Genomic DNA, 27,104 nt, shown 5'->3' on the forward strand with positions numbered 1-27,104 from the left:
ACCTTTAATTGCCATAGTGCGCATAATTGCGCACAAGCGTGTCCTACTGCGCGGACATACGATTGCGCAGTATTGAAGTATTGACAATTACTTACGCTTAAGAATCATGCAGTTTTTTTAAGATTGGGCGAGGGCGTATACATTTTATTATTCATCTGAGTACGAGCACATGATAACATAAACATAAACAATGGTGAAAATAAACTGATCAATATATAACACACAAATTACTAAAAAATGCCATATACCTACTAACAATCTTCACTTTTTTGTAAGTAAACCTCACTACTGGGTATAATATAATGCTATTATGTTACATACTTTTTTACACGTGTATGTTATGTTTAATTTACACATTGTCAGCATTGAACCGGGGTTCATTCATTTGCACATAAGCACCACCGTGATTTCCCCCTGATGCTGGTTCAGTGTTTGGGTGTTCTATAGGGGGCATACAGATATTTAAAATCAAAGTGAGAATCGAGAATCCTGATGAAATAGCTTCCAGTATAAAACTGCTTCCGAATGAAACGTCGGCCAAGTCAGAAGTGGTGTAGGCAAACATTGCACTTGCTGCTCCTGCACTGACGCCTGTGTGGGATAATCAGGATTAAAAACATTTCAGGCGTTTTAAATTAACCCAGTAGTCCGTTTATTTTTAATGGAAACGCCGGTATCAAAGCTCAATATGTAGCCTATACTCAACTAATATGACTCAGTGGGCCGAAATCATTAACTTACCTGCTGCATAGTTACTGTTCGCGATGGTTCTTAGCTTTTCAACGGCGGCTTTTAAACATGTCTTGCATTTTTCCTCCCCACAGAAGCACTTTACACACTTGTTTTCGCAACATTCTGTTTTCACCACAAGGAGGCTGTGGATTAGCGAAAAAGCGGCCGCCAGTAACGACACCATGATGAATCCAATCACACCTTTTAAACCTGGAAACGTTTTGTTTTAATATGTGATTTGTTTTGATATTTATTATGACCAAACGCAAACATATAGTGGGGTAGGGGAAGATGGGGCACGTTTGCATTCTATTTTTTCGTCCCATTTGTTAGTAAACACAGAACATTCAAAGAATTATAAAACTGTATCCACGACTCCCATAGACCGTTGTTAATTGTTTAAAACACGATCAGGATATTTGCATGTTATGTGCTAAAGGTGTCCCATCTTATCCCAGAGTACTTTATAAATATTTCGTCGTTTTCGAGATACACTGTTAAAACAATAACGGCAATACAAACATCAAAATGGTACGGTTTGAAAGTAAGGTTAATGTTGTAGATTTAAGAAAAGAAAGGACCATCTGTGTACAACTAATATAAAATTTGATTCCCCTATAGTATCATAACTTTTGAAAAATAAGTACCCATCTGAAACACTTGCTTTACCTTCTCTGTTTTCTGGAATGGTTTTTCCTTGAACCACTGTTTTAAACAGTCCGATCGCAACGTCCACATATATGTTACCCTTTACCGGTGCTGTTGCTGTTGCCGTAGAATTCACAGTCTCGTTACCGATAGAACGTAAGTTTGTCACATACGAATAGGAATGCACATAACAGAATAATTAGGTATTCTAGGATATCCTAGAATACTTTATTTCGAATCTTTTTTCATATATAGGGAAAAATAATTTTACACTGTATTGGCCCTTCAATAGCAGCCTTGTTGGATCATGTGTTCTAAAATGATCCAAAATTTTACCATTGGGTAATTTTTGCTTCGTAATGATCGGTTGCCGATTTTTTTGCATTTGGCGTTTTCGCACCATGCGTAATGCATTAACAAAAAGGAAACAGAGAGCTCCAATCCCCGCAGAATGATGGTGCGAAAACGCCTAATTCGTAACTACGTATGGAACGTTAACGGCTAACCCGAAACGTATAGCAACCTTTGGAAGGGCGTTGCGAAGCGTTTTTTTCTCGAAAGCCCGACAAATACAAGAATTTTTTTTTTCAAAATTATTACTTTTGTTAAATTGTTAAAGTACATGAGATGACGTATGATGATGTCATTAAACAGAATACCGAATCCCGTACTTAGATTCGAATACAAAAGGATTCAATTTTCACGGATTTGAAATTCTGTAATGTGCATCCTGGATACGAACCTATAGCGTCAGAATCAACAGTATTTTCAAACTCCTCAACGAACTTCCTATAGCAAGAGTAATGTAGCTGTATTTAGTTTTTGCTTACGGTAAAAATCACACATTAACGTGCTTAAAATTTAATTACAGAAAAAACAACAGGCAGGTACTTACAAAGTCTTGTTTTCGGCCATCACCCAACCCGGGTTAAACAAGGCAAACATTTCAAATATTATTTGCAATGCGCTCATAACACAAAAGAAAACTCCTTTTCCGACAACTTTTTTATTTGCCATTACAACACCTGCTAGTCTGATATTGCCTAGTAATAAATATTTAAATTCGATGATAAAGTAGGAATCACGAACTATTTCGGTTGTATCTTCGCATGGCATTTTTTACGGACCCTCATTTAATGATAATCAGGAAAGTAATGTCACAAAATTATTTGACAGTATTATCACGACTTTATAAAACGCGTATAAAAGCCGATTACTATTTTTAAATATTAAAAAAAAAGTAAAATAGAAACAGTATATTTTAAAAAGGTTAAAAATGCGAAATAGTAAGGTGCTAACTTTGAATGCTATATAGCCCTACAGTTTTACGGTTATATATTATCACATCAAGTTTAAAATTCGTCTGCATTGCGCTGCATATACCGTTCCCACCTATACACCAGTACAGGATCAGTCTCCAAAGACAACAATAAGCTAGTCACATACGGAAGTGGATGGCTATACAGTAAACAGAAACCACCGTTGATTTACGCAAAAAATGAAAGCCACTTCCGATTTTAATTAACACAGCTTAAAACGTCACTTCCAAATGGAAACACGCGAGCTTCTAATTGCTTATATGACTGCATGGGATGGGTAGGGTTTATATACATTTAAACAAAACAAAAGGTAGAGGTTTTCGCTGGGGAAAACACTTCTGAATTATAATAATATGTTATTTATAAGTTCATAATAATGTCACTTACACATGAATATTTCATCAGATTATATAAACGAAAATTCATGGTATAGTAGGGTGGGGAAGATGGGACACCTTTTCATTCTATTTTCTCGTCCCATTTGGTAGTAAACAAAGAACATTTAAAGAATTATAAAACCGTATCCTCAGGACTTCCATAGACCGTTGTTAATTGTTTAAAACACGATCAGGATATTTTGATGTTATGTGCTAAAGGTGTCCCATCTTTCCAAACTGTTGTAAAGTGGCGACAAAGAAAAGAAAGATTTCTGCGCGGGCAAGTTGTTCACCGAGACATGAACGAACCCCAACACTAAACGGCAAAACCTTTTTCGAATTGATAAAATTTCCATCTTTGTCCAAGTGTCGCTCTGGGATGAATTTCTGAGGATTCTCCCAATTTCTTTCATCATTATGGATTGCCCAAGTGTTTAAAATAACCTGCAAATTACGAGGTTTCTATATAAATTTTACACTGTTGTATAAAGTCGACGTTTTCATTCTCTTATACCGTTCGATTCGTAGTAAACAAAAAAATTCACAAAATTATATCAACGCATCCTGACTACTCTAAAAAAGCGCAGTGACCTGTTAAAAGCACAGTTAGGAAATATGGGATATTATGTGCTAAAAGTATCCATCCCACCCCACAGTACTACAGCTATTACAAGACACAAGACACAACTCATTACAAGACACAAAGTACGATTGTCTATGTTTCAAAATATTTTAAATAGTCATAAAACACAGTTTTTTTGTTAGTTTTAATACAAACATTATAGTTTATAATGTATAGTACAATTTTCTTCATTTTCAAACATTTAAAAATACTTCGCCAACTTTTTATTTTACCATATAGATAGTAGTGAGCAATCCATTACCACCAGCCACCATCAAAGATATTCTATACAGACTATGTACACCCCATGATGAGAGGGAGGCATGTTTGCAACAAGAGCTTGTCCTGTATGTTGGCGCTGCAATAAATAAACAACCTAATTTATTTGAAGGTATAGGCCTATTTTTTCACTTTTTTTTCTAATTTTTAGGGGATTAATCAATAAATGAATATCACTTATGACTTACTAAGTGTATAAGTTTTGGGTGATTGTATTGTTAATGTATGGCTGATAATTTGGACAACGCATTAGTGACCATTGGGTTGGAGCAATTGTTATTCACTGTCTTGCCCAAATACCTTTAATGGTAGCAAAGTTAACCGTGTTTTTAGTAGCAATTAAGGTCGCCCACTAAGAAAAATAATCAGCATTTTCAATCTAATATACGTATTTATCGCAAAAATAGTTTACTAAAATGTATTATCCTTGCAAACAGGAATGCTGCAGGTTCGTATCAGATGGTTAGCCTACGCTATGCGTTTGTTGCTTAAACATCGCGGTAATGTCGGTTCTTACAAAGAAACCAGTGGTGTTTTAGAGGGAGAAGTAGACATACATGATCTATCACCCAGCGATGTGAAGAAACTTTTATTTGATGTGTTGGATGTCGCAAACCATACAGACTTATCTTGGCTTCAAAGAAGGCAAATTACTGGTGCTTTGAACAAGGTGTTTGAAATTATAGTTAATATGTTATTATGTTTTCGGATAAATTCATAGTTTGAATAGGTAAAGTGATGAATAGACTACAAAATATAAAAACAGAGGTGGTCTATTTCACTAGCATTTTCATGGACGGTTAGAAAATCTTTTTAATATAAAAAGAACTGCCAGGAATGTATATTTTTTATGTTTTAATCAAAGATAATGTAGCTTTTATATCTGTCTAGTGCAGATTAATGATTTTTAATCCAACTTTTCTTAGACACCTCCTGATTTTTATGCAAAAGTTTGGCTTATATTGGAGAGAAGTCCTGATGGATTCGTAATTAACAGTCACCATCTACCACAACAACCAACACTAAGTGATATGGGTGAGTGGGTGGGTTGGGGTGGTTAGTCGGTTGTAGTTGCTATGTACCAGTGGGAAGTATAATGTAGTTAAAATGTTATATAGAGCAGTTCAATAAAAAAGTATAGTAGGGTGGGGAAAGATCGGACACCTTTTCATTATATTTTCTCGTCCCATTTAGTAGTAAACAAAGAAATTTAAAATATTTATAAAACCATATCCTGACGACTCCCATAGACTGTTGTTAATTGTTTAAAATACGTTCAGGATATTTGGATATTATGTGCTAAAGGTGTCCCATATTTCCCCATCATACTATATATGTGGTTCAATTTACTGATTCAAAAAAAGAGAATGCACTATGACAGTCAGGATGGAATTTGAAATTTTAATTCTTTTTCTAATCTGAAGAATGAAGCAAAAACATGTAAGACAGCAGTTAGTGACAGAATTATAACAGTTTTAGCATTACGACAAAAAATAGATAGACAAGTTACAGGTTAAAAAGGCCAGGCAGCTGAACCTAGGATACAGAAAACTCACAGTAAGATGTATTTATTTTAATATAAATTGGAAAAAATACTTTAAAAAATAAATTGTAGTCTTAAAACGAGACTTATCGTTCCTAAATTGCTTTGTGGAAAATACATGCTGGAATATACAGGCAAAAATGAAGTGGCTTGGTGGAAAAAAGTAGAGGCAATGTTTGCCGGTTTACATCGGCCAGAGTTCCGACAGTTGATCATGGAAATGCTGATGGTTACTGCTATTGTACTTGAACGAAATCCGGAGATAAAATTTCAGAACACAACGGATATAGACGCCGTTGTTGGAGATGCGATTAATGAATATAAAAAGGTAAGTTCGGCTTTGTGGTTCGGTTTCAGGAAATTTAAGCAAATTTGTTATGGTTTCTGTATAGTTGTTCTGTGAAATAGTGTAAATTTTAATTTTCGAATATGATGACGAATCAAATTGGTAAAAGCAAGGAAAACAAAATTTGTTCAAAACAAGCTACGGACAAGAACTGCTCAATGAAAAGTTTTAGATAAAAGTGTGACTGCTAAACCAAAGTTGTGCATGGATAAAATATTTACCAAAAAATACACGTTCTGATCTATACTGGTTCCTTTTTCAGGACAAGCAGACCGACGAAATCAGCGAGTTTTGTAATTTGCCATCCGAGATATTGGTTCAATACATGGTTCGAAGTGTTGTGCAATCACTTTTGAAGGGATCTGTCTCTGTAACTGCCAATGACACGTGCACTGTATCTTAAGAATGCCTTTATTTTTTGACTTGTTTTTGCTTAGCATGTGGTTTTTTTCAACAATTTATTACCACGTTAAAAATATATCCGACACACGTACTGCAACTGCTTATTTTTCTTTGGAGAACGTCTGGAATTAAGAACACAAAAGAACATGCAGCCGTTTACAACAAGCCTCAACTTAGGTATTTCTGTTAGTTTACAATTGCCCACAATTTCTTACAATAATGTAACCTGTGGCGTATAACCCGCCTTTCAGAAATTCCTTACAGAGCGGCACTTGGACAAAGATGAAAAAAAGGCTGAAGTGTGTCAAAACGGGGATGTAAACAGCGACCTTTATAAAGCGCAAACGCGAATCCTACTGCGCGGACCGATTGCGCAGTGGTTTCCACTTATTGTAAAGAAATTATGTAGGCTTAGTTTTTTTAAGGTTGTGCGAGGGAGTATAGATGTTTATTAACCAAATGAGTACGCGCACATATATAACAAAAATACAATGTCGGAAATGAACTGTTTAATATAACACGAAATTACTGACAAATACGAAAATTACTAAAAAAATGCCATATCCATTTTTAGGTTTTTGTAAGTAGGCTAATACACACTCCACAATCTGGGTATCATATAATGGTATGTTACTTTTTTTACGTATATGTGTATACTCTGTTTAATTTACACTTGATCAGCATTGTGTATCTTGATGCCTATGCTCATTAGCACCATCTTGATTTTCCGCTGATACAGTGTTTGGGTCTTCTTCCATACAGATATTACAAAAGAAAGTGAAACACGGTAATACTGATGCAGAAACTTCTAGTATAAAACTCCATCCGAATGAAACGTCGACCAAGTCATCTGTAGTGTAGACAAACATCGCACTTGCTGCTGCTGCACTGACGCCTGTGTGGAATAATCAGGATTAACAACATTTCAGGCACACTAAATTAATTCCATCATTATTGCTCGTTTGGTTTCAATAAAAACACCGGCAACAAAACTTCCTATAGACTGAACTTCACCTAACTTACCTGCTGCATAGTTACTTTTTGCAATCGTCCTTAGTTTTTCAACAATAGATTTTAAACACTTTTGGCATTTTTGGTTAGGATATTCGCATATTTCGCAATTCTTGCACATTTCTTTATTTAGCAAAGAGATGCTGTGTAAAAGGCCAAAAAAAGATGCGATTAAAGACACTACGATGAATCCGACCACACCTTTCAAACCTGTAAAACATTTCGTAGCAGAAAATTAAGTTTCTTTTTCTAGAGAAGAATGGAAAAATCGACGCTGAACAGACTTACGTATATAGAAAAATTTACAAATAATTTACAAAAACATAAAAATTTCTTAACAAACAGTGCATATATTAACACCTTCTCTATTTTCTGGTAACGTTGTTCCTTTAATCAGCGTTTCCAACAACCCGATTGCAGCGCTAAGATATATCGAGTTTTCATCCTTCTTCACTGGTGCTATTGTTGTTCCTATCGAATTTGCACTTTCGTTCCCAGAGAGTAGATTTGTTTTAACCAGCGAGTCCATAGAGTCGGGGTTGACAGGATTTTGAAAATTCTCAACGAAAGCTCTTTGCATAGAAATTAAAGGTTCGAGAGTTTTGAGATATATATATAGCGAACCACTACCAATACCGCTATATACCACATATACTTACAATGTAGCATTTTTTGCCACTATCCATTCAGGGTTGAACAATGCTGCCAGTTCCAAACTTAATTGGAAGAGGCAGAGTAGGATCGTGCAAAACACTTTACATTTTGTTTTGTCGACCATTTCTTCTTTTTAGTTGTCGCCTATAACGCCGTTGGTAACTTAAAACTGTGCGTATAGCTTTGCTATCTGGCCTTTATTTGCCAAATAGAATTGTTATATAGAATCATGACGGACATGATGTATAGGATATCGCCTTAACACGGATGTAAAGTCTCTTCTTTAACACCTACTTAGTACTGTATATTATAGTTATATACTATTTTCCGGAATGTATTAGTAAACCTATAAACAGTAATCCGACAACCTCAGAACCCTCAAAAAATAGAAAGCGACTTCCAACTTTAAACCAGGTACAATGCTGAATCGTATCTGAAAGGAAATGCGCTTGGAAAAAAAGCGCTTAGTGTAAATTCCAGGAATTAATGTAAAACAAAGTGAGTTTGACCATGAAGTCAAGTTCAAATTATCTACAAATTAAAAGAAATTCCCTGTGTCTCGGCTTTTATAAATTCATTAATGGGCAAAATGTATATAGTAGAGTAGGTGCACTTTGGGCGCGTATATTATCCAAGTACCGTGATCGTGTTTTAAACAATTAGGATCCGATTTATTAATTCATTCAATGTTCTTTGTTTACTACAAAATAGGACGAAAAATAAGAAAACTATCGATATACAGTGATTCTTGTATTCAACTCTAACGAGAATACCGATACATAGATACATCGTAGCACATCAGTGGTTAGCGAGTGACCTCTATAGACTACCCCCCCCCCCCCAAAAGAGTATATTTACCGTCAAAGGCAACTGATGAGCGGGCGAAAGGTTTGTAAAACAGATCACACGTATAACAGCAACTGTCATTGCCCCACCAGGTGGAAGTAAATAAGTTACATTAATTTATTTTCCATGAAATCTTGGATCAAAATGCTGTTGCTAAACATATCCCAACAGACTAACCTGTCAGCCCAACCACCTACACCACCCGGAAACCGTATTTGCATATAATGGATAGACGTTACTTCCTTGTCGGTGTATTGGCACTGCAGATGTCGGTGTGATATCACCGACACCACGCTGCAGTGCTGGGTATCGGAAACTGTGACTCATTTCTGGTTCGCCCAACCCACTATAGTATAGCAATGGATTGTATAATTTTTGTTTATTATTGTAAGTGTAATATGAAAGCGTTATGCGAAGGCGTATTTTAACTGTGCAGAAATTTGCAGCATTACAGTTCTACAAGATATCACGTTATTAAAAACACACACTCTGTCTAGCGTTGTGCTGGCTTACATTTTATATGATTTACACCTTAATAAAAAAATTCAGGATTCTTTGCTCAATACTGCCACCTTTTATGCTGGACACATAGGTCATCAGGCAGACTAGAAAAGTAATATTTGATCCTCACAAACCAACGAATTCTAATATAAAATAAACATGTCTACACAAACCAGCATGTATATAAAATCACGTCTAAGTTAGATGACTTTAGAATTGTTATTATTGTTACTCCTATCTTCGTTTATGCGTTCGGCAATCATAGTATAAGGATTCGGGGAAAATATAGCACCTTTGGATGCATCATCTAAGCTGGGGACTTGAGCGTTCGGATCAAATTTGAGCTCAAACTGTTGTAAAGTGGCGACAAAGAAAAAAAAGATTTCTGCTCGGGCAAGTTGTTCACCGAGACATGAACGAACCCCAACACTAAACGGCAAAACCTTTTTCGAATTGATAAAATTTCCATCTTTGTCCAAGTGTCGCTCTGGGATGAATTTCTGAGGATTCTCCCAATTTCTTTCATCATTATGAATTGCCCAAGTGTTTAAAATAACCTGCAAAGTACGAGGTTTCTATATAAATTTTACAATGTTGTATAAAGTCGACGTTTTCATTCTCTTTTATCGTTCGATTCGTAGTAAACAAAAAAACTCACAAAATTATATCAACGCATCCTGACTACTCTAAAAAAGCACAGTTACGAAATATGGGATATTATGTGCTAAAAGTATCCATCCTACCTTACAGTACTACAGCTATATAGTAGGGTGGGGGAAAACAGGACACCTTTAGCACATAATATCCAAATATCCTGATCTTTTCTTTAAACAAAAAAGCAACGTTCTATTGGAGCCGTGAGAATACGGTTTTATAACTCTTTGAATGTTCCTTGTTTACTACCAAATGGGACGAGAAAATAAACTGAAAAGGTGTCCCATTTTCCCCCACCCTACTGCATACACTTAATAAAACAACCATTACCTTCGAGCCTTTCGGAATCTTACATCCTTCAATCTCAACGTCAACAACATTCGTTCGTGGAAGACTCAAAGCTCCCAACGTTCGGAAACGAAATATTTCTTGAATCACCGCGCATGTGTAAGGCATACGGTAGCGATCTGAAAGCCGCGCTCTTCCATTTCCTCCTGTGTATAGAATCGGGTATCGAATCAATAGAACTTATTTAACCTCGCGTGGCGGCAATTAACCACCATTATAACACAAGTTGTGTATAAAATAGGTTTTTCATTAAATTAATGTTACTTCTTTATCCTTGCATGGCGGGCCAAATAACAGCATAACTTATATAACATGCTGAGTGTCCTGTTTTTTATATGTAAGAAAAAACGATAGAATTACCTATGACAGCGTGTATTTCATTCCTAACATTTTCTTGGCATTCCGGGTTAAGCATCATGATAAGGAAACCCCATCGTAGTTGGGAAGAAAGGGTTTCTGTACCAGCGATGAACAAATCGGAGAAGAATCCGACAATATCCTGAACAGAGACTTATAAATGAAGGAATATAACTTGCTTTCTCCTTGATTAGCGGGAAAACGACAGTATAACACGGTGGTCTGTTTCAAACACCTAGTGTTCGCTTATGAATTACCACAAAAGGGGGTTGGAACAACTGCCGTTAACCGTCTTGCTCAAAGGAGTCTCGAACCTGTGTCCTATGGGCTAGAGTTGGGCGCTCTGGTCAGGTCACCAGATAAGTCAGTATTAAGTATATTTAAAAATCCAAAAAAATGCGGGAAACTATTTTAAATTTGCATTGTGTTTTTATCTCTTTGACCACGCCAAAGTTAGAAGTAGGTTCCTCACCTCAATCGTGTACTTCTCATTACAAGACACAAAGCTTTGCGACTTTAATAGATAAGCATCGATCATGTTTCGAACTTCGATTCCGTTAAATGAAGATTGTTGTTCTTCAACCATTATACGAATTTGGTCTGAAAATATTAACAGAAAATATTGTATTGTATATAGATATACCGTTAGCAAACATTGTTCCATATTTCCTAAACGTGTTTTCTTACAATTACAACAACGCGGTTTAAGAGTCGTGGAAAACAGTAATTTAATTCTGTAAACATTCTTTGTTTACTACCAAAAATATGTGTTTCACAAACCGTTAAAAGTTTTCATGGCGTTTTTGAACTCGTTCACATGTCGAGTAAATGGCCAAATATGGGCTAGCGGAGAAAGCAGAGTGAGAAACATTGTTTTCCAGTCTTTAGTTACTTTTCCTCTGTAAAACAACCAATCAGAAGAAGCCTATGAATATGCAAAGATTTCAAACGCTTGTTACGTCAGTGTCGATTAAAAAATACGAGTATTTATAAATACTTACACGTGTATAATACACCCAACCAGTTTCTTAAATCTTACATCTTTATAATCGAATCTTTCACCGAGAGTAAATCCACACATTACGTTGGCAATCGAGTGTGTAAGAGCGTCCTTGTAAAAAATACTTCATTTTTATTTATTGCTTTGAGTATAGTAGCGAAGATCTGGTTTTATAACAACGAAAAATTTAAAACGGCAATAGGTAAAAACACTAGGTGTATACAAACTAGTTGGGTAAAAGTTCCAAATAAAAGCGTGGCTGCTTAAAAAACACATTGCAGTATTTTATTTACATAAATTAAGGTGTAGAAGGAAAAATGTTTAATAAAGAGACAGTTTCAAGTAAACGTAAGGTTGAATTAACTGATAGTTTATTTTGATAATTCATATCCTTATTGATGCCATTTTTACAGTTTAACAATTGCGCTTCGCTATAGCAATCGGACTTTGACATAAAAAGCGACGTTAATGCAAAAGTGGTATGCGCCGATGGCTGTAATTAACCTGGCCCGTGCATAAAGTAAATTAACGCGGTATAAATAAATGGTGTGCGAATTTATGGCTTGATATAACGACACGTCGAATAGTAACGACTAATAAAAACGTTGAAAAAGAAACCGCTGGCCAATGTCTTACTTGAATGTCAAAACTTTTCTTGTTGTGTTTTTCCAATTCAGCGATAAAATAATCAATTTCTGTCATTATTTGTTTTTCCATTCTCTCCTGGCCGATGCTGTGGAGAAGTAAGATATAAAAATCTAACAATCTCATGTATAGTGGGGTAAGATGGGATATATACCGTTAACACCTGAATCCTATATTTTCTCATCGTGGTTTGAACTATTAAAACGCCTTATCACGAGTCGCGGGCCACGGTTGTTTAATTGTGTGAATATTATTTGTTTACCGCCAAATGGGACGAGAACACAAAATAAAAAATGTCCTATCTTACCCCACTCTACAATACTTACGCTCTTATAGCTCGTGTACCAAAGGTTCTATGTGCTTTCCAAATTGCACCACCAGGAGAAAACACAATACCCAGCGGATCTAAAGCTTCTTGGTAGAATCTAATAGCAGGTCGCATGTTGAAAATCATACGATTTTTCACAAGTACCTAAATAATAAAGAGTTTTTAATGTCCAAGCGTGTCTTATAGCACTGTTGTTTATATGCTGCTAATTCTCTTCGCTTTGTTGATTCAATTCCTTTGGTCTGCATCGTGTCCAAAGGGATACGTAAAATGTGTCCAAATAAATGTGCATGTTATACTTTTATAATAATGTGGGAGCTCCGAACACAAATCTTAATTAGTTCAAAACAGAAGAAATTAAAGTCGAAATTCAATCACGGCATAATTAGCAAATAACATAGCCTAATACTGTGGGGTAAGATGGGATGATGCCGTTAGCACTTAAGTCCCACATTTCCTAATCGTGTTTTTAACTATTAACAACGCTCCTTCAAGAGTCATGCATATACAGTTATATATAATTTTGTAAATATTTTTTCTGACCCATGGGACGATTATTAAGGGGAATAAAAATTGAACCATTTTACCCCAATCTTACATATATGTTTTAGTATAAGTAAGCAAAAAATGCTAAATCTTACCTCCATAGTGATGTCATAGTCATTCAGAACAATCCACCTTTGCCAAGCAATGGGGACAGAAAGCAGTGAACCGTAACGCTTGCTCCAAACCAGAAACTCACGTTCTGGATATTTGCTCAGAAAAGGAAGCACCCCTAAAATAGGGACCCCTCTGGGCCCAGGTGGGTACCTCGTAGGCCGTCGTATGCAACTCCATACCAGAATAAAAGTAATTATTCCAACTAGAACCTCATGAAATTCGAAGGGACAAAACATACAAAACGTCTCCACCAAATTCATTGCTACAACTGACCAGACTGAGAGGTGTTTAAACACACAGAATACTGCAACAACACTTTCCGATGCCTTTCTTTACTGGTTTGAACTCGTTTCAACCTGAATAGTGCGACCTTTAGACTAGATTTACCAACTAAGTAGCGTTTGCACGGTTGACTTGCAAAACTAAATTTTAAAAAAAACTATTAACCGTTTAAAATTGTTGTAGCCTATGCGATAGCTTGAAAAAGTGCCAAATTTCAATTATTGACGACTGGCGGTCCATAAAAACGGGTTTTGTTTTATAACATTTAAAGTTTTTCTTAAAACATATAGTGGGGTGGGGGGAGATGAAACTTTTCATTCCATTTTATCCTTTTATTTGGTAGTAAACGAAGAAATTAAAGGAATTATAAATCCGTATCATCACGATTCCCACTATATGCCGTTGGTAATTGTTTGAAACACGATCAGGATATTTAAATATTATGTGCTACAGGTGTCCCATCTTTCCCCAACCTACTATACCTAAAAATTTCTTAAATTTTGTACAGTCGAAAACAAAGAAGGGAAAACAATTCGGGTCTGAAATGTAGAATACATGTGTTAGCAGTGGCGCAGCCAGTAAAAAGGGGGGTTTTAATCAAAAAAATGTTTTTGTTTTTTTTTAAATATTTTTTATTTATTTTTTTGGTTTAAAATAAGGGTGTCGCGACCCCTTACCCCCCTCCTAGCTGCGCCACTGTGTGTCGGTCTCAAGGTTGAGATGTATAACAAACCACAAAGGCGCCTTCCAAAATATAAGAACACACACCTGGCACGAAACATTCAAATAAAGCCGAATACATTTTTCATGTTATATTTAGAGTATATTTGGTTTAGTTAGAAAAACAGTATAAACTATATAGGGTACTTTGGGGTAATAAAACCGTACTACACACTATTTATACACTTTTATCTATTAATGTTGGTATTGGTACAGTATAGGTCGAGGTATAAGATGGTTAATCTTTTCTTTTTGTCCTATCGAGCCATTTAGTAGAAAACAAAGAATATTTACAGAACCATGTTTTGGTAATGATTGAAACCGAGATTAGAAAATCTGGAATATTATAATAATATAAGTGGAATATTATAAGCTTTCATTTTACCCCACAGTACTATACACATATGCAACATTGCTACCATACTTATTAGTGTTAGTGTGCTACATGTAAACTCTATATTAATTTATATACGACTGTCATCTACGTTTCTACCCTGACGTCGTTGACCACTCCTTGTTGGTTGGTCTTCGTCTGATGGCTTGTCATTGAAGAAACTTATAAATAAAGTAAAAACCGTCATGCCTGATGAAACAGCCATGAGAATAAAACCTGATCCGAAAGTGCCCTTAACCAGATCATCAGTGGTGTAGGCAAACATTGCATCCGCTACGCCAGCACTAACGCCTGTAAATACCGGATAAAGAAATAAAACTTTATTTGGGTAAAATGAAACAATCTTAGCATATAATATTCCAAACTTTTTGATCGTGTTCGAATAAAACAAAATTACAAAATAAGTTAAATGGGCCAAAAGCTGTTTTTTGGAACATGTCTTAAATTTAACGAAGATTATCAACAGCAGTACTTAAACGATCTTTTCATTATTTAGTTTGAGTACTACATACTTCTTTAACCAAACCTGCTGAATAGTTGCCTTTCGAGATGCTATTTAGTTTTTCAATAATCTTTTCCATACAGCTACGACATTTTTTCCTATTCATTTGACAGCATTTCGAACATTTCGGGCAATATTCTTCCATCAATATACTTATGCTGTGTGCCAGGGAAAATAGGGACGCCAATAAAGACACCATGATAAATCCTACCACACCCTTTAAACCTGAAAAGATTTTTTGTAACCAAAACGATAGATAATAACACAATACTTTCACGTAAATACGCCGAATAGGAAAGTATAGTTATATTTAGTATAAACATATACCTTCTCTGTTTTCAAAAATCTCATCTCCATTTATGACCGTTTCTAATAACCCGATTGCTGCTCGTAGATATATCACATTTACTGGTTCAACGGCCAAATTCGTGGGCAAAGCTGTCGGTACAACCTGTATAGCAGAATCGTTTCCTGAGAGAGCATCTCTGATTTGACCTTTGTCAGGGTTAACTGGATTTTGAAACCTTTCCACAAAAGCCCTGTTAGAAATTTGCATGTTTAGTTTACCTGTTATTTTTGACTGGTCGTTATAGTCAGTCGTTATAATACATTTCATACACTTCATCATGCCTTTTTACGAGTTACAACATATATATTATAGGGTGGGGGGAAATGGGACACCTTTTTGTTCTATTTTGTCGTCCAATTTGGTAGTAAACAAAGAACATTAATTATGAGTTATAAAACTGTACCCTCACGACGCGCTAATCTACAGTGCATATTCAGCTGTAACACTTGCGATAACAACCTTTAAATTGCGGCTCAGTATATTACACAGGTACTTACAATGTGGTGTTTTGAAACACCAGCCATTCGGGGTCAAACAAAGCAACGACTCCGAATATTATTTGCGACCCGCTTAAAATGGTGCAAATTACCGCAAGTAAACGGTATCTAGTTTTTTCATCCATTTTCTCTATTTTCTAATAAAGGGCCTATATAAAACAAGTCTGCTCAGATTAAATTTGTGACTTTTGACAATAGACAACCATCTTCAATGTAAAGTCTGAGACCAGACGCAACAGTAGTCTGTATTTATCTACCGACAGTTATTGAAAAAAAAAGAATTCTATTCATGTAGCTGTGTAAATTTGTGGGTAACTATTGTCGTCCTGTGTATACTTTCTCGACAAGCCTAAACGAGTACAACACTAACAAACCATGTAGCCCACTGTTCCTATTGGAGTTGTTTATTGAGATAACGATTAAGTAGAATAGAAAGAAGACTGCACATAAAGCGACTTTGTTATTTTGATAATAGTTTTGATAGTAAGAAATTATACGCCTGCTGGGTCATCTACTGTATCTTATAGTATTGTCCTGTTAACTACCAAGCTGCTATCATTGTTCTTATCAAGAGACGTTTGAAATGTTTAAACTGCCTTTTATCCACACATTCACAAATTAGCATATAAGTCTATCGTGTTTTCACCCACTATATTGTTAAAGGTTACACCAGCAATTCAAGCGTTAAAAAGCAAGTACATTATTTTGACGTAATTCAGCCACGGAATTTGACGTTTTAAACAAAACATAAGAAGTGTTTAAGTAAACAATTTTGTTCTTTGTGTGTAATACAAAATATAGCCGTGTTATATTGACAGTCGTTGCCCCACAACGATAAATAAGTTGCGTTCATTCATTTAGCCATTTAGGTCCACTGAGCTGTAGCAATTGCGATTTCGTATCTTGCGCAAAACATTTGTTTAAAATGTTGGCAGCCTCGAGCCTGGACCCAACATCTTTATGAACGATTTTAGCAATGAATTTGCTAAGTAGCCTAACGCAATACGAAACAAGTAATTTACCATATTAACAGCATTGAAAGTACTGATCTAGGTAAAAATAAAATAACATCATTTTGTAACGAAATGTGTGGTTATATCACGAACACAGAAGTACAGTTAAATAACAAAATCGTTTTATGGCTATTTCGAACAAAGACCTGTGTTGTGTTCGATATGGCAACTTTGAACCAATTTAACGTAAACTTTCGGTTTCAAGCTCCTCGCTTGAATTGCTGGAGAAGCTTTAACAATACACCGGCGTCGTGAAATGTTGGTTCCGACCGTTGAAATTGTGCCGGCCGCTGTTGCGCATTCGGCACAATGGATTAATATAGATTTTAGATGTCGCCTACTAACACCTACTTGTATGATATAGCAAAGTCGTATATGTGTATAGTACTGTGGGATAAATATGGATACCTGTACCAAATGGTACGGGTAAAGAGAATAAATACATGTTCCATCTTACCTCACCCTAATATATGTTCTCTTATATCACTTTACTAACGGGATCAGTCTTCATTTGTTGCATATACAGGGGTCAACGTTGGGGTAGCAGATGCAAGGTTTGCTTAGGCCACTGCTGACTTGACTGGCGCTAAATTAGGAGAAGGACCGTTTCTCCTGACTGTTTCACCGGGGACCTCGCTCTTACCTCCGATTTTGAATTAATTTGGAGGTAATAATTAGCCCCCAAAAGGAAAAAATAATGAGAATAATGAAAAAGTAGCAAAGTTGGGAAAATGCTTGTACACTTTTCCTGTACAGAAAAGTAGGCTTCGCATATATATGGTATTGTTGCAATATAGTAGAATTTAACATATAATTAAGCATGTGTTGTGTATGTATCACTAAACAAGCAAATTTCTTTATGTTTCATTCTTTTCATCTTTATTTTGAATTGTGAAGGAACCCGTTTCAATGCGTTGTGGTATATATGCCAATATATTATACATAGGTGAATAAATGTATGTATCTGGTAATCCTCGCGGAACAAGACAATGGCAGCATCCTCGCGTGGCAGGCCAAAACTAGTATCATGAGCGTTCTGTTTTATACACCCCATGCCCGCTTATGGTAGCCTATGTAACTTGTGGGTGATTATGTTTTAGATTTAGGAGATATGGTACACGTATTAGCATAATATAATAATGTGGCGTATACTTACATCGTGCTAGCATTTTTTATAAATAAACCTACACAGAAATCCTTTATGTGTTCTGCCGTGAACGTTTCGCATGAATGATATCATTCGTCACGTGCCTACAATTCGGGGAAACCCCTTGTTACACCTTCAACAAAAAGTTAGATCACAAGACGACAATTATAGTTTATGTATTGGGGCATAGAACAATAAAAGAAACAAAAGTTATTTAGTTGTTTTAGATATAATAATTTAAACAGCACCGATAGTTAATATGTATACATTATTAATCATGTTTCCTTGTTCCCAAAGTGCAAAGCTTAGTGAAAAAGTCGTATAAAGTTCTACGTTATTTGGATATTGACTGTAGCTTCAAGCCTTCGAAATGGATTTGTTTAGAAAGAAACCAACGCTTGATGGTGAGTAACTGAATGTGGTTTTATACGCATCGACTTTCATTACACTGATAAAGCCAAAGGCGGCCTACACTTTACATAAAGCGATGAAATTAAGGTTCCAATTATAATTAAAGAATTTGCTTGAAAGTACCAGTTAGTTTTCTTTCACAGGACAGGAGTGACTGTCTAACCATCACTCCTCTGCATTTAAAAAAAAAGTTTGATGTCTTTGGATTGTTCTAGTTTGGTGTAATTGTGTAACATTACATTTTACTGGTGTGTTATTTACAGAAACAATATTTCAACTTCGTTTTACTGGAAAACAAATTGACAAGATGGCAGCAAAGGCAGAGAAAGAACAGAAAAAGGAGCTTAACAAAGTCAAAAAGGTAAAGTTGTTACTTTTTAAGTTTAATATAATTAAGTTAATTCTATGCGAAAAAGGATTATACCCTTTTGGTTCAATAAAATATTTAAGAATAAGCTATTTAAAGAAACCTTTTTCTTCCATATATAGTAGGGTGGGGTAAGATGGGGAACCTTTGGCACACAATATCAAAATATCCAGATCATGTTTTAAACAGTTAACAACTGTCTATGGGAGTTGTGAGGATATAGTTTTATAATTCCTTTAATTTTTTTGTTTACCACTAAATGGGACGAGGAAATAGAATGAAAAGGTGTCCGATCTTCCCCCACCCTGATATATATATATATGTTTTTAATATCTTAAACAGTGGAGCACTTTCTTCTAGTATAATATATATTTGTGGCTTGTTGCTACTAACATTGTAGCTGTATCTGTCCCTGTACAAAACACTTATCAGTGATTGCTTCAACCTAGTGGTTAAATAAGCCGTCAAAACTTTTTGCTAGTAGACTATAAAGAAAAAAAAATAACGCAAAAAATAACTCTCGGTTGAGGACCTAGGTGTTACATCATATTGGACCAATTCCCTCTAGTCCCAACACCCTTATTTACTCTTTTTGTTTACAGGAGTTAAGCTTGGGAAAGGAGAGATATGAGTTTGCTCAACTTTATGCAGAGAATGCTATTAGGTGATTTAAAAAATATATTCATATTTTCTCTGATTTTTAACTGTGGTGGCCTTTTAAAACAAAGTGTCCATTCCCCTAAAAGTAGAGGCACCTTATAACAGCTGGTCCAGTAATAAATGGTGCAGTTTTTTATATCATACCCAGCAGCTATTACACTTTTCTATGTCTTAATTTTCTTCTGCCACTAATGCTGTTTGTTTTTGTAAAAAAGGAAAAAGAATGAATGTTTGAACTACATGAGATTGTCATCCAGATTAGATGGAGTGGCCTCAAGACTCAAAACAGCTCAATCCATGAAACAGGTTGGTTTTTTTTGCACATTTTCTTTGGCATATTATTATGCTACAATTCTGTTACTTCTATCACCTAAATTACCACTTTTGTTTTTTTGCTGTATGCTTGTTGTTGCTGTCAAGTACTTTAGTTTTTTTGTACCTTTTTAAAAGTACATGCTAATTGTACCTCTTCTAAAACAGCTAATTGTACCTCTTCCAAAGTTTTGCTGATTTTATATTTAATAGCATGTGCCTCATTCAGATTTTTTTCTATTATTAGCTCTTAACTTCATAAATTTACCCGCAGGTAACCAAAGATATGGGTGCAGTGACCAATGGTTTGGATCAAGCCATGAAATCAATGGATTTAGAAAAGGTGGCGAAAATTATGGACAAGTTTGAATCACAGTTTGAAAACTTGGATGTCCATGCTTCTGTAAGTTACTTGGTTTTGAAATTATTGAACTTTATTGAAAAACTGATTAATAGTACTTTAGTTTTATCCAATACATATTTTTATAGTGACAGTCATTTTTTATAAATTTAATATTTTGAGCATGAAAATGTTCTTTATTACCCCAATCAAAATGATAAAACAAAGTTCATTTCTTTAAAAAATCCTTGAATTAACTCGAATTTAATAGTTCGTTTTTGCCAAATACAGGTAATGGAAAACTCCATGGGTTCTGCCATGGCTTCCACCACACCTCAGGACCAAGTACAGTCTCTCATACAGCAAGTTGCAGATGAGAATGGGTTAGAAATTTCCAACCAGCTCGATGCTACACCAGTTGGATCACATACTCTTGAAAGTGAGAAAGCAGCCCCATCAGAAGAAGAGGAATTGGAAAGAAGGTTTGGCGAAAATGTTTATTTAAACTATGGTTTTTAATCTATTTTTCCAGCTACCAGGGCAATATATACAATAGCTTTTAAACACCTTGTTTAGTCAGTTTAAAAATAGAAGGTTCAAATGCTGTTTGGCAGGCAGTTAGAAAAGCAGACAGAGCTATTAGTTCAGGTAATTTTTTAAAGACATAAAAATATTTTTTTGTAAAATGCAATCGGCTTCTGTTTTACCAGTTTCACCTACAGAATATAACTTCTTTACAGGTTACGTGCTATGAGGGGAGCAGCACAGTAGTTTGGTTTGTTTATCACTGCCTGAAAATTTCTGCTTAGTTGAAACTTTTGAAACAAGATAACGTTCCTGCCTTCTAAATGCTCAACAACATATATTGTTACGGGCATTTTCGAAAAAAACAAAACATTTTTTATGCAGTTATTTTTGACACATGAGAGTGTATTATATTACTTTAATGTTTAATGTATATACATGCTTAATTGCATTTTTGTTGTCTTAAAATTCTTGTCTTTTACTTTGAAAATATGCACACATGTGTTTGATGTGTATTAGTTCTATAATACCAGTTTTCTTGGATAAATGGTTTTAATGTTTGCATGTGACTATATTTGTGTGTAGTTTTAGTATAAATAATTGAACATTGAATAATAGTCGTGCAAAACTATACCTGTCCTTAAATGAGGGTTAATTTTACTAATTTCTAAGGTGTTTATCCATATTTAAGTAAGTCAAGTTTAAAATACATCATTTGAAAATTTAATAGACTGGTTGATATCATTAGATTTAGTAGAACTCAATACTGTAGTGTAATATATTTTTTAAGTGATTAACTAAATCACTGTATTTTTTTCGTATTTGTTATAAAAATATGCATAAATGGTACGCATGGGCATCGTAAAGGTGACAGAATGTCACAAATGAAATATAAGATATTTTTGTTTTATAGCCGATAAAATAAACTTAGTAAATTGAACATATGGATTGATATTTGTAGTAAAAATATATGAAAGGTTGTGTATTACTTTTTAACACACGTTTATTCTGGTTTTTAGGTTACCAATCAATTTTGTCTTAACTATTGTATCAGAAAAAAAATCCTAAATTGTGTTCAGAACTAAATACTCTGCTTACTGAATTATATGTAAAGTATCTTGCATATAATACTCTAATCTAGTGTTGTATCGAATCAAGCATTTTGATATTTACTACAAGCATGACACTTTAAATACACATAGGCAAGTTCAGAAAGACAACATAGCTTCAAAATTGTCGTAAGAAAACACTGGCGGAAATAAGTAGCATTTTTTTTAAATCTAAAAAATAAAATGTGTATAGAAAGCAAATCATATAAATAACACATATTTACATGCATACAAAATGTATAAAACATACAGCATGAAATCACAAGACTACAAAAAGTAAAGCAAAAAATGCTAAACTGCAAGCAATGGCACAGTGAAACTCTGTTCGAAACGTGCATCTTTACGAGCTTATTTCCGGCCACCTGTTTTCCTTTTTAATGGCGCTGGTCTAGATTTCATGTCTTTGCATTTAGGGATATGTCGCTCTGCAGCTTGTGGGGCAAACCTACGCTCACAGTATTTGCACTGAATATAGTCAGGGTTGACTGAAGGTGGGGGTGGGGGTAGGTCGGCTATATTTCCGCCCATAGCTTCATATTTTGACAAGGTCTTGGCATGACGGACAGTTTGTATAAAATCTTCATGCTTCAGTTTCCAGTTGTTTTTCTATAAAATAAAGGTTTATATATTATAGGAATTATCATACATGGATGAACGAATGTAACCTAATTATCCTTGTGTAGCTGAACAACACAGGTATTATAACATGAGTTTTCCATTATAACACAAGCCCGCTTACGAGTTACGACATACGTACCTTTGTAAGTTATTTTTTATTAGTTGCTTTACCGTATACATATATACTTCTAGATGTATAGTATATTAATATCATTAAATATTATCATATGTATTTGAATGGTTTTAGAAAAATAGATATTTAAACATTTGTATATATATGATCAAATTTTGGGCACATTATAAAACAAATTGCAGTAGACACTACACAGCTAAACATATTAAAATGACAAAAACTACTTTAACCCACCATTTTTATTTCTTTAGTTCGAACTTGTTTAACTACTTTGAAATTCTCCAACTCTGTTCCTTTTTTTCTGGCTGTGGCCATGTCAAACACCTTACGCTTCTTATTTGAAGTCTTTGCACAAGCTTCCTTGTGCTTTGGCAAACGATCCAAGTTGAACTTTCTGCCACAAATGTTGCATGGAACAAGCACAACTTCATGCTGGGCATATTCAAGGGGCATCTGGGTAAATTGAATTTATTAGTTTTTACAGGTTTGGAAATCATTATTATAAAACCTATACTGTAATCATAGGCTAAAACTTACTAATTTAAGGAGGGGTAAAGATAGTAACACTTTCTTTTGGAACAAATCTAACCACGGCCTACTAGAGATACGGCCTGATAATTCACATTTTACGTTTGAAATTAGAAGGCCTATTGTACGTCACAAACACCATTATTTTCAATTGTTACGTCATGTATTTTGCTTAAAAAAGGTAGCAGTAATGGGAAAAACGCATTGAAAAACATACGAATTTAGAAATGAGGTCAATTATTTACACAAGTATAGCTACACGCAGCGTTAGAAGCGATCAAACAGCATAATAATTATATAAGTAAAGACTTGTAAACATAATAAAGGCGTAAACAAAGTTTACAGCACCAAAACGGGATTAAACAATTGAAAGAAATAAAGCTTTCATTGAGAAATTCCTTCTCTAATGCTGCTTGTGAGGGCAGGGTTATCCTCAAACGGCATTGGATGTTTGATTTGGCAAACCATATAAGTGTCCAACCAACCAGCAAATAACGTTAAATCATTCACCTAATCATCATTTATATAAAAATGGCTGAATCAGGTGGGTTTGAATAGAATCTTGTTTTTAGATTGACCACTGTCCACCAAAGCATGTATTGAAAAGTTAAACTACAAAAGTTGGGGTTACCAGAATACATGGTTGTAAGCAAATTGGCTTTGACGGAATAGTTATAACTAGATTCAATTTTAAGGGTTTTTCGCTTTCCAAGCTTTACCAAGTGAGCTTCATAATCATTCTCGTAAATTCCACCGTGTGGACCAAGCTGCCAGTCTGCCGTATATAAGCAACTTTGCCGTCAAGTCCGTTTGTCCAGGAGCCAAAAAACGAAGGTTTCTTCGGACAGGACTGATAACAAGACCAATTTAAACATGCAGCGCACTTGTAGACCATGGTAAACTGTAGTTGAATGTATATAATATAATTTGAATGAACTGTACACGTTAAAAATAAAACATCTATACATAGACACAAATAATCATTGAACCTGCAAACCAAACGACGATTACTAAAACTATCTTGTTTACTAACGCAATGCCCGCTAGTTTAGTTTAGACACAATCACTGGTTTAGAAACAAATGTTATTTCAGTAGCGAAATGGATATAGAAAGCTATACTGAATATTACTGTCTCGTAATTTTCTTCGACAGAGTGCGAACGGACTACGTAATCTGTTCTAACCTAAAAGACTACCTGTAGGTTATCTTACAGTTAATTTTAAACACTTTATTAATGCAAAATAACCCTGATAATCTCTTTGCAACTAGCATACACCTTCTATTTTAAATGAATATTTAAATTAAACTGTATACTATGCTGCTATGTTTACACCTAAACAATGAATAACAATGGGAAAATAATGTTGGTTGTGACGTATAATAGGCCTTCTAATTTCAAACGTAAAATGTGAATTATCAGGCCGTATCTCTAGTAGGCCGTGATCTAACTTATGTTTACTGATAAATACAATATAAAAATTCTAAAGTAGGCCTACATACCCTACTATTACATGTTTGTGAATGTTATTTGTGAATGAGTGAAACTGTAACCGACACTTATTAAAGACATTTTTCTGACCTGTTGTTCTACGTTACGTTGTTGTTTGATTTCATTAACATTGCTTCTTAAACCTTGTTGCGCTATCCGTATATTTTGTTCTGATGGGGAAGCACTGTAATGCGTGGATGTGCGTGAATTTGTTCGCGAGTTTTGAAAATATCGGTCTGGTGTCGATGTGTTGCTGTTGTGCCTAACAAGAACAGGCTTGGTGAAACCAGACATAGCAGCATTTGGTTGGTTGCTTTTTTCAATATAACTTCTGGTACTTGGTACAGAACTTGCCTTTTTATATGAAGGTGCATTTTCTTCTGGTGTTTTAAACTCCAATGATTTATCATTTGCATAATTTAACTCTGAAAACCTTTGAGCTTTTTTAAACGGGTTTCTTTTGCTTCGTTTTGTTTTGCCACTGTCATCATTCAATTTGTCTTGTTTTAAATACATGACATTTGTCGTTGTTCTACCACCTACCACTTTAACAGTTTCATTATTGAACAACGGCTGGTCATCAACTTTCTTTGATTCATTCATAAAATCATTACCATTTTTAGCCCTATAGTTTTCTAATCTATTCTTTCTTTGCAAATCATTCTCCATTTGCCATTTTTGAAAGTCTGTTGGTTTTTCGCACATCGCCGTTGCATTTGATTCACCTTCAACATGAACAGGTGTGAAATTATTTAGAGCTTTTAAAGTTTGTTTCTTTTTTTCTAAAATCTTTTTATTTCTTGCCAGCTTCAAGTTGGTCATGTCTGGCGGGGAATCCATTTTTACCAAAGTATTCTTACCAACATTTCGGCTTGAGCCATGATATCCTGGAGAATCAAAACTTGATTGTCTAGGCACAGCAGTGTTACTGTTGAAAATAGTATGAGTGCTATTAGATTGCGGCATTACCAAATTACCATTTGAATTCTCCTTGTTTCTAAACTTCCTATCCTGGTTTTCAGTGTGATTGGGTTTTCTCTGCTTTAAAGGTGGAAGCACAACTCTACGGTCAGAGTTGCCAGACCAGTTTGCATCCCTCATTCTCCCACCGTTGTTTGAGTTTGTATATCTGTTTGTGTTTGTTTTGAAATACTCCTGGACTTGCCTGCTGCTTTTTCCAGCCACATTTTGCAACGAATTCTGCTGCTGTGCTTGATACAACTGTGAGAGTTTCCTTTCTTTCTCAGCAAGAAGCTTCATCTGGACGTTTCTCTGCATCATCATGAGTGGGGATAATGTGTTAAACGTATCCCCTTGTTTCGTGTAGTTCTTATCTGGCGGTGAATGCTTCATCATTGTATATCAGTAAATCTTGGTTTTCGAAACAGGTTCTGGGAAGAATGCAGCATCCAGAAAGTACAAACAAGAATAAAACTATGCAAAGAGTAAACGGTATATGACTTAAACCCTAAATATAGTAACAAAAGACTGAACAATGCTTATTGAAAATTTTGAATTTAAATCAAAAACAAGATCACAAAAGACTTAAAATCTTTACCAAAAATATATAAAGCGTCGAAAAACGTGTACATTAATATTAATTTATCTTTGATGACGTAGTAATCTTTCGAAATTTTCAATTTAAACTTTACAATAAGATACGGTTTTTCTCAAAAATTCTTAGCAAAATACCTGTTTCTCGTACCTATAAACTTACAGGTACACGTGTAGAACTTTTCGCCGTCTACAGCTTGATATAGTTATAGTTAAAACAGTTTGAACTTCCAAAGACGTTAGTCTTATCAAAACAAAATTTACGGCATGTTGTTGTGTCTTGTTGCTACGTAACGAAAATGATTAAAATTGATACTCATAGATGTTTCGGTTTTGATTAATATAAACAAAGGGAAAACGGATGCATGCATTTTATGGGTAATCGATAATAATTCTTATTAATATAAATACTGTTTATTAAAATCACAATACCTATATGTTTGACCATTTGAAAATACCCACATGATTATACACCATCACTGCCCGTGTAAATGGACAGACAGATAAAAACTTCTGGGGTGGGCAATCGGATGTTAATGTAGCGACATGTTTCATTGTTTGGTTGTAAAACAAAAATATGAAAACACATGTTATATCGCGGTAATTTGCATACAAGTGTATGGTTTGTTTTTAATCTCTTTGGTTTGTTTGCAATTAAACACTGCAATCATATATTTCGGCGGAAATAGTTACAGCGAATAGCAAGACATTTAACAAGATTGGTTTTACACAATATTAAAAAATTGTTTTGCGTTTAGCTGTTTTTCTTGTCTAATATCCAGAAAACAAAATATATAAATATATCGTTACTTTCTTAGTTGCTCCATATGTTCCGCTTTACGGAAAATTGTACAAGATTTTTGAACTCAAGGAACAACGCA

General features: G+C 34.9%; 7 protein-coding genes across 9 annotated transcripts; 2 read left to right on the plus strand and 5 right to left on the minus strand.

Annotated features, from left to right (window-relative positions):
- Nucleotides 1–103: 103 nt before the first annotated feature.
- On the minus strand, nucleotides 104–2,579 carry LOC149728812 (uncharacterized). The gene is made up of 5 exons (XM_089888353.1): nucleotides 2,276–2,579; nucleotides 2,123–2,169; nucleotides 1,402–1,497; nucleotides 742–942; nucleotides 104–591 (listed from the first exon to the last, which is right to left on the minus strand). Exons 1-5 carry the CDS (start codon nucleotides 2,494–2,496, stop codon nucleotides 350–352), a joined length of 807 nt encoding a protein of 268 aa, XP_089744479.1. The 5' UTR covers nucleotides 2,497–2,579; the 3' UTR covers nucleotides 104–349.
- A 1,339-nt stretch (nucleotides 2,580–3,918) lies between these two features.
- Nucleotides 3,919–6,365, plus strand: LOC149728813 (phosphorylase b kinase regulatory subunit beta-like). Its single transcript, XM_089888358.1, has 5 exons — nucleotides 3,919–4,089; nucleotides 4,415–4,647; nucleotides 4,904–5,012; nucleotides 5,655–5,848; nucleotides 6,129–6,365. Exons 2-5 carry the CDS (start codon nucleotides 4,417–4,419, stop codon nucleotides 6,267–6,269), a joined length of 675 nt encoding a protein of 224 aa, XP_089744484.1. The 5' UTR covers nucleotides 3,919–4,089; nucleotides 4,415–4,416; the 3' UTR covers nucleotides 6,270–6,365.
- A 311-nt stretch (nucleotides 6,366–6,676) lies between these two features.
- LOC149728814 (uncharacterized) lies at nucleotides 6,677–8,296 on the minus strand. Its single transcript, XM_089888355.1, has 4 exons — nucleotides 7,939–8,296; nucleotides 7,640–7,851; nucleotides 7,292–7,489; nucleotides 6,677–7,163 (listed from the first exon to the last, which is right to left on the minus strand). Exons 1-4 carry the CDS (start codon nucleotides 8,055–8,057, stop codon nucleotides 6,946–6,948), a joined length of 747 nt encoding a protein of 248 aa, XP_089744481.1. The 5' UTR covers nucleotides 8,058–8,296; the 3' UTR covers nucleotides 6,677–6,945.
- An 847-nt stretch (nucleotides 8,297–9,143) lies between these two features.
- LOC149728815 (vitamin D 25-hydroxylase-like) lies at nucleotides 9,144–13,582 on the minus strand. The gene is made up of 9 exons (XM_089888342.1): nucleotides 13,254–13,582; nucleotides 12,611–12,756; nucleotides 12,276–12,372; nucleotides 11,641–11,750; nucleotides 11,420–11,538; nucleotides 11,112–11,239; nucleotides 10,643–10,781; nucleotides 10,265–10,428; nucleotides 9,144–9,837 (listed from the first exon to the last, which is right to left on the minus strand). The coding sequence occupies exons 1-9, from the start codon at nucleotides 13,530–13,532 to the stop codon at nucleotides 9,481–9,483; spliced, it is 1,539 nt and encodes a 512-aa protein (XP_089744468.1). The 5' UTR covers nucleotides 13,533–13,582; the 3' UTR covers nucleotides 9,144–9,480.
- Nucleotides 13,583–14,351: 769 nt separating this feature from the next.
- LOC149728816 (uncharacterized) lies at nucleotides 14,352–16,240 on the minus strand. Its single transcript, XM_089888354.1, has 4 exons — nucleotides 16,017–16,240; nucleotides 15,498–15,709; nucleotides 15,195–15,395; nucleotides 14,352–14,959 (listed from the first exon to the last, which is right to left on the minus strand). The coding sequence occupies exons 1-4, from the start codon at nucleotides 16,139–16,141 to the stop codon at nucleotides 14,739–14,741; spliced, it is 759 nt and encodes a 252-aa protein (XP_089744480.1). The 5' UTR covers nucleotides 16,142–16,240; the 3' UTR covers nucleotides 14,352–14,738.
- Nucleotides 16,241–18,430: 2,190 nt separating this feature from the next.
- On the plus strand, nucleotides 18,431–21,731 carry LOC149728817 (charged multivesicular body protein 1a-like). Its single transcript, XM_089888359.1, has 7 exons — nucleotides 18,431–18,580; nucleotides 18,851–18,948; nucleotides 19,557–19,618; nucleotides 19,830–19,920; nucleotides 20,201–20,329; nucleotides 20,558–20,748; nucleotides 21,007–21,731. The coding sequence occupies exons 1-7, from the start codon at nucleotides 18,547–18,549 to the stop codon at nucleotides 21,035–21,037; spliced, it is 636 nt and encodes a 211-aa protein (XP_089744485.1). The 5' UTR covers nucleotides 18,431–18,546; the 3' UTR covers nucleotides 21,038–21,731.
- A 198-nt stretch (nucleotides 21,732–21,929) lies between these two features.
- On the minus strand, nucleotides 21,930–27,033 carry LOC149728818 (uncharacterized). Of its 3 annotated transcripts, none has more exons than XM_089888334.1 (4): nucleotides 26,387–27,033; nucleotides 24,760–26,060; nucleotides 22,886–23,104; nucleotides 21,930–22,506 (listed from the first exon to the last, which is right to left on the minus strand). In XM_089888334.1, the coding sequence occupies exons 2-4, from the start codon at nucleotides 26,023–26,025 to the stop codon at nucleotides 22,249–22,251; spliced, it is 1,743 nt and encodes a 580-aa protein (XP_089744460.1). In that variant the 5' UTR covers nucleotides 26,026–26,060; nucleotides 26,387–27,033; the 3' UTR covers nucleotides 21,930–22,248. The 3 variants fall into 3 exon arrangements, with proteins under 3 accessions (XP_089744460.1, XP_089744459.1, XP_089744458.1); XM_089888333.1 differs by having other exon boundaries at nucleotides 26,362–27,033; XM_089888332.1 differs by lacking the exon at nucleotides 26,387–27,033 and having other exon boundaries at nucleotides 24,760–26,300.
- Between the last annotated feature and the right edge of the window lie 71 nt (nucleotides 27,034–27,104).

The sequence above is a fragment of the Ciona robusta genome, chromosome 11 (assembly GCF_009617815.1).
Source record: "Ciona robusta chromosome 11, ASM961781v2".
Taxonomy (NCBI): Eukaryota; Metazoa; Chordata; class Ascidiacea; order Phlebobranchia; family Cionidae; genus Ciona; species Ciona robusta.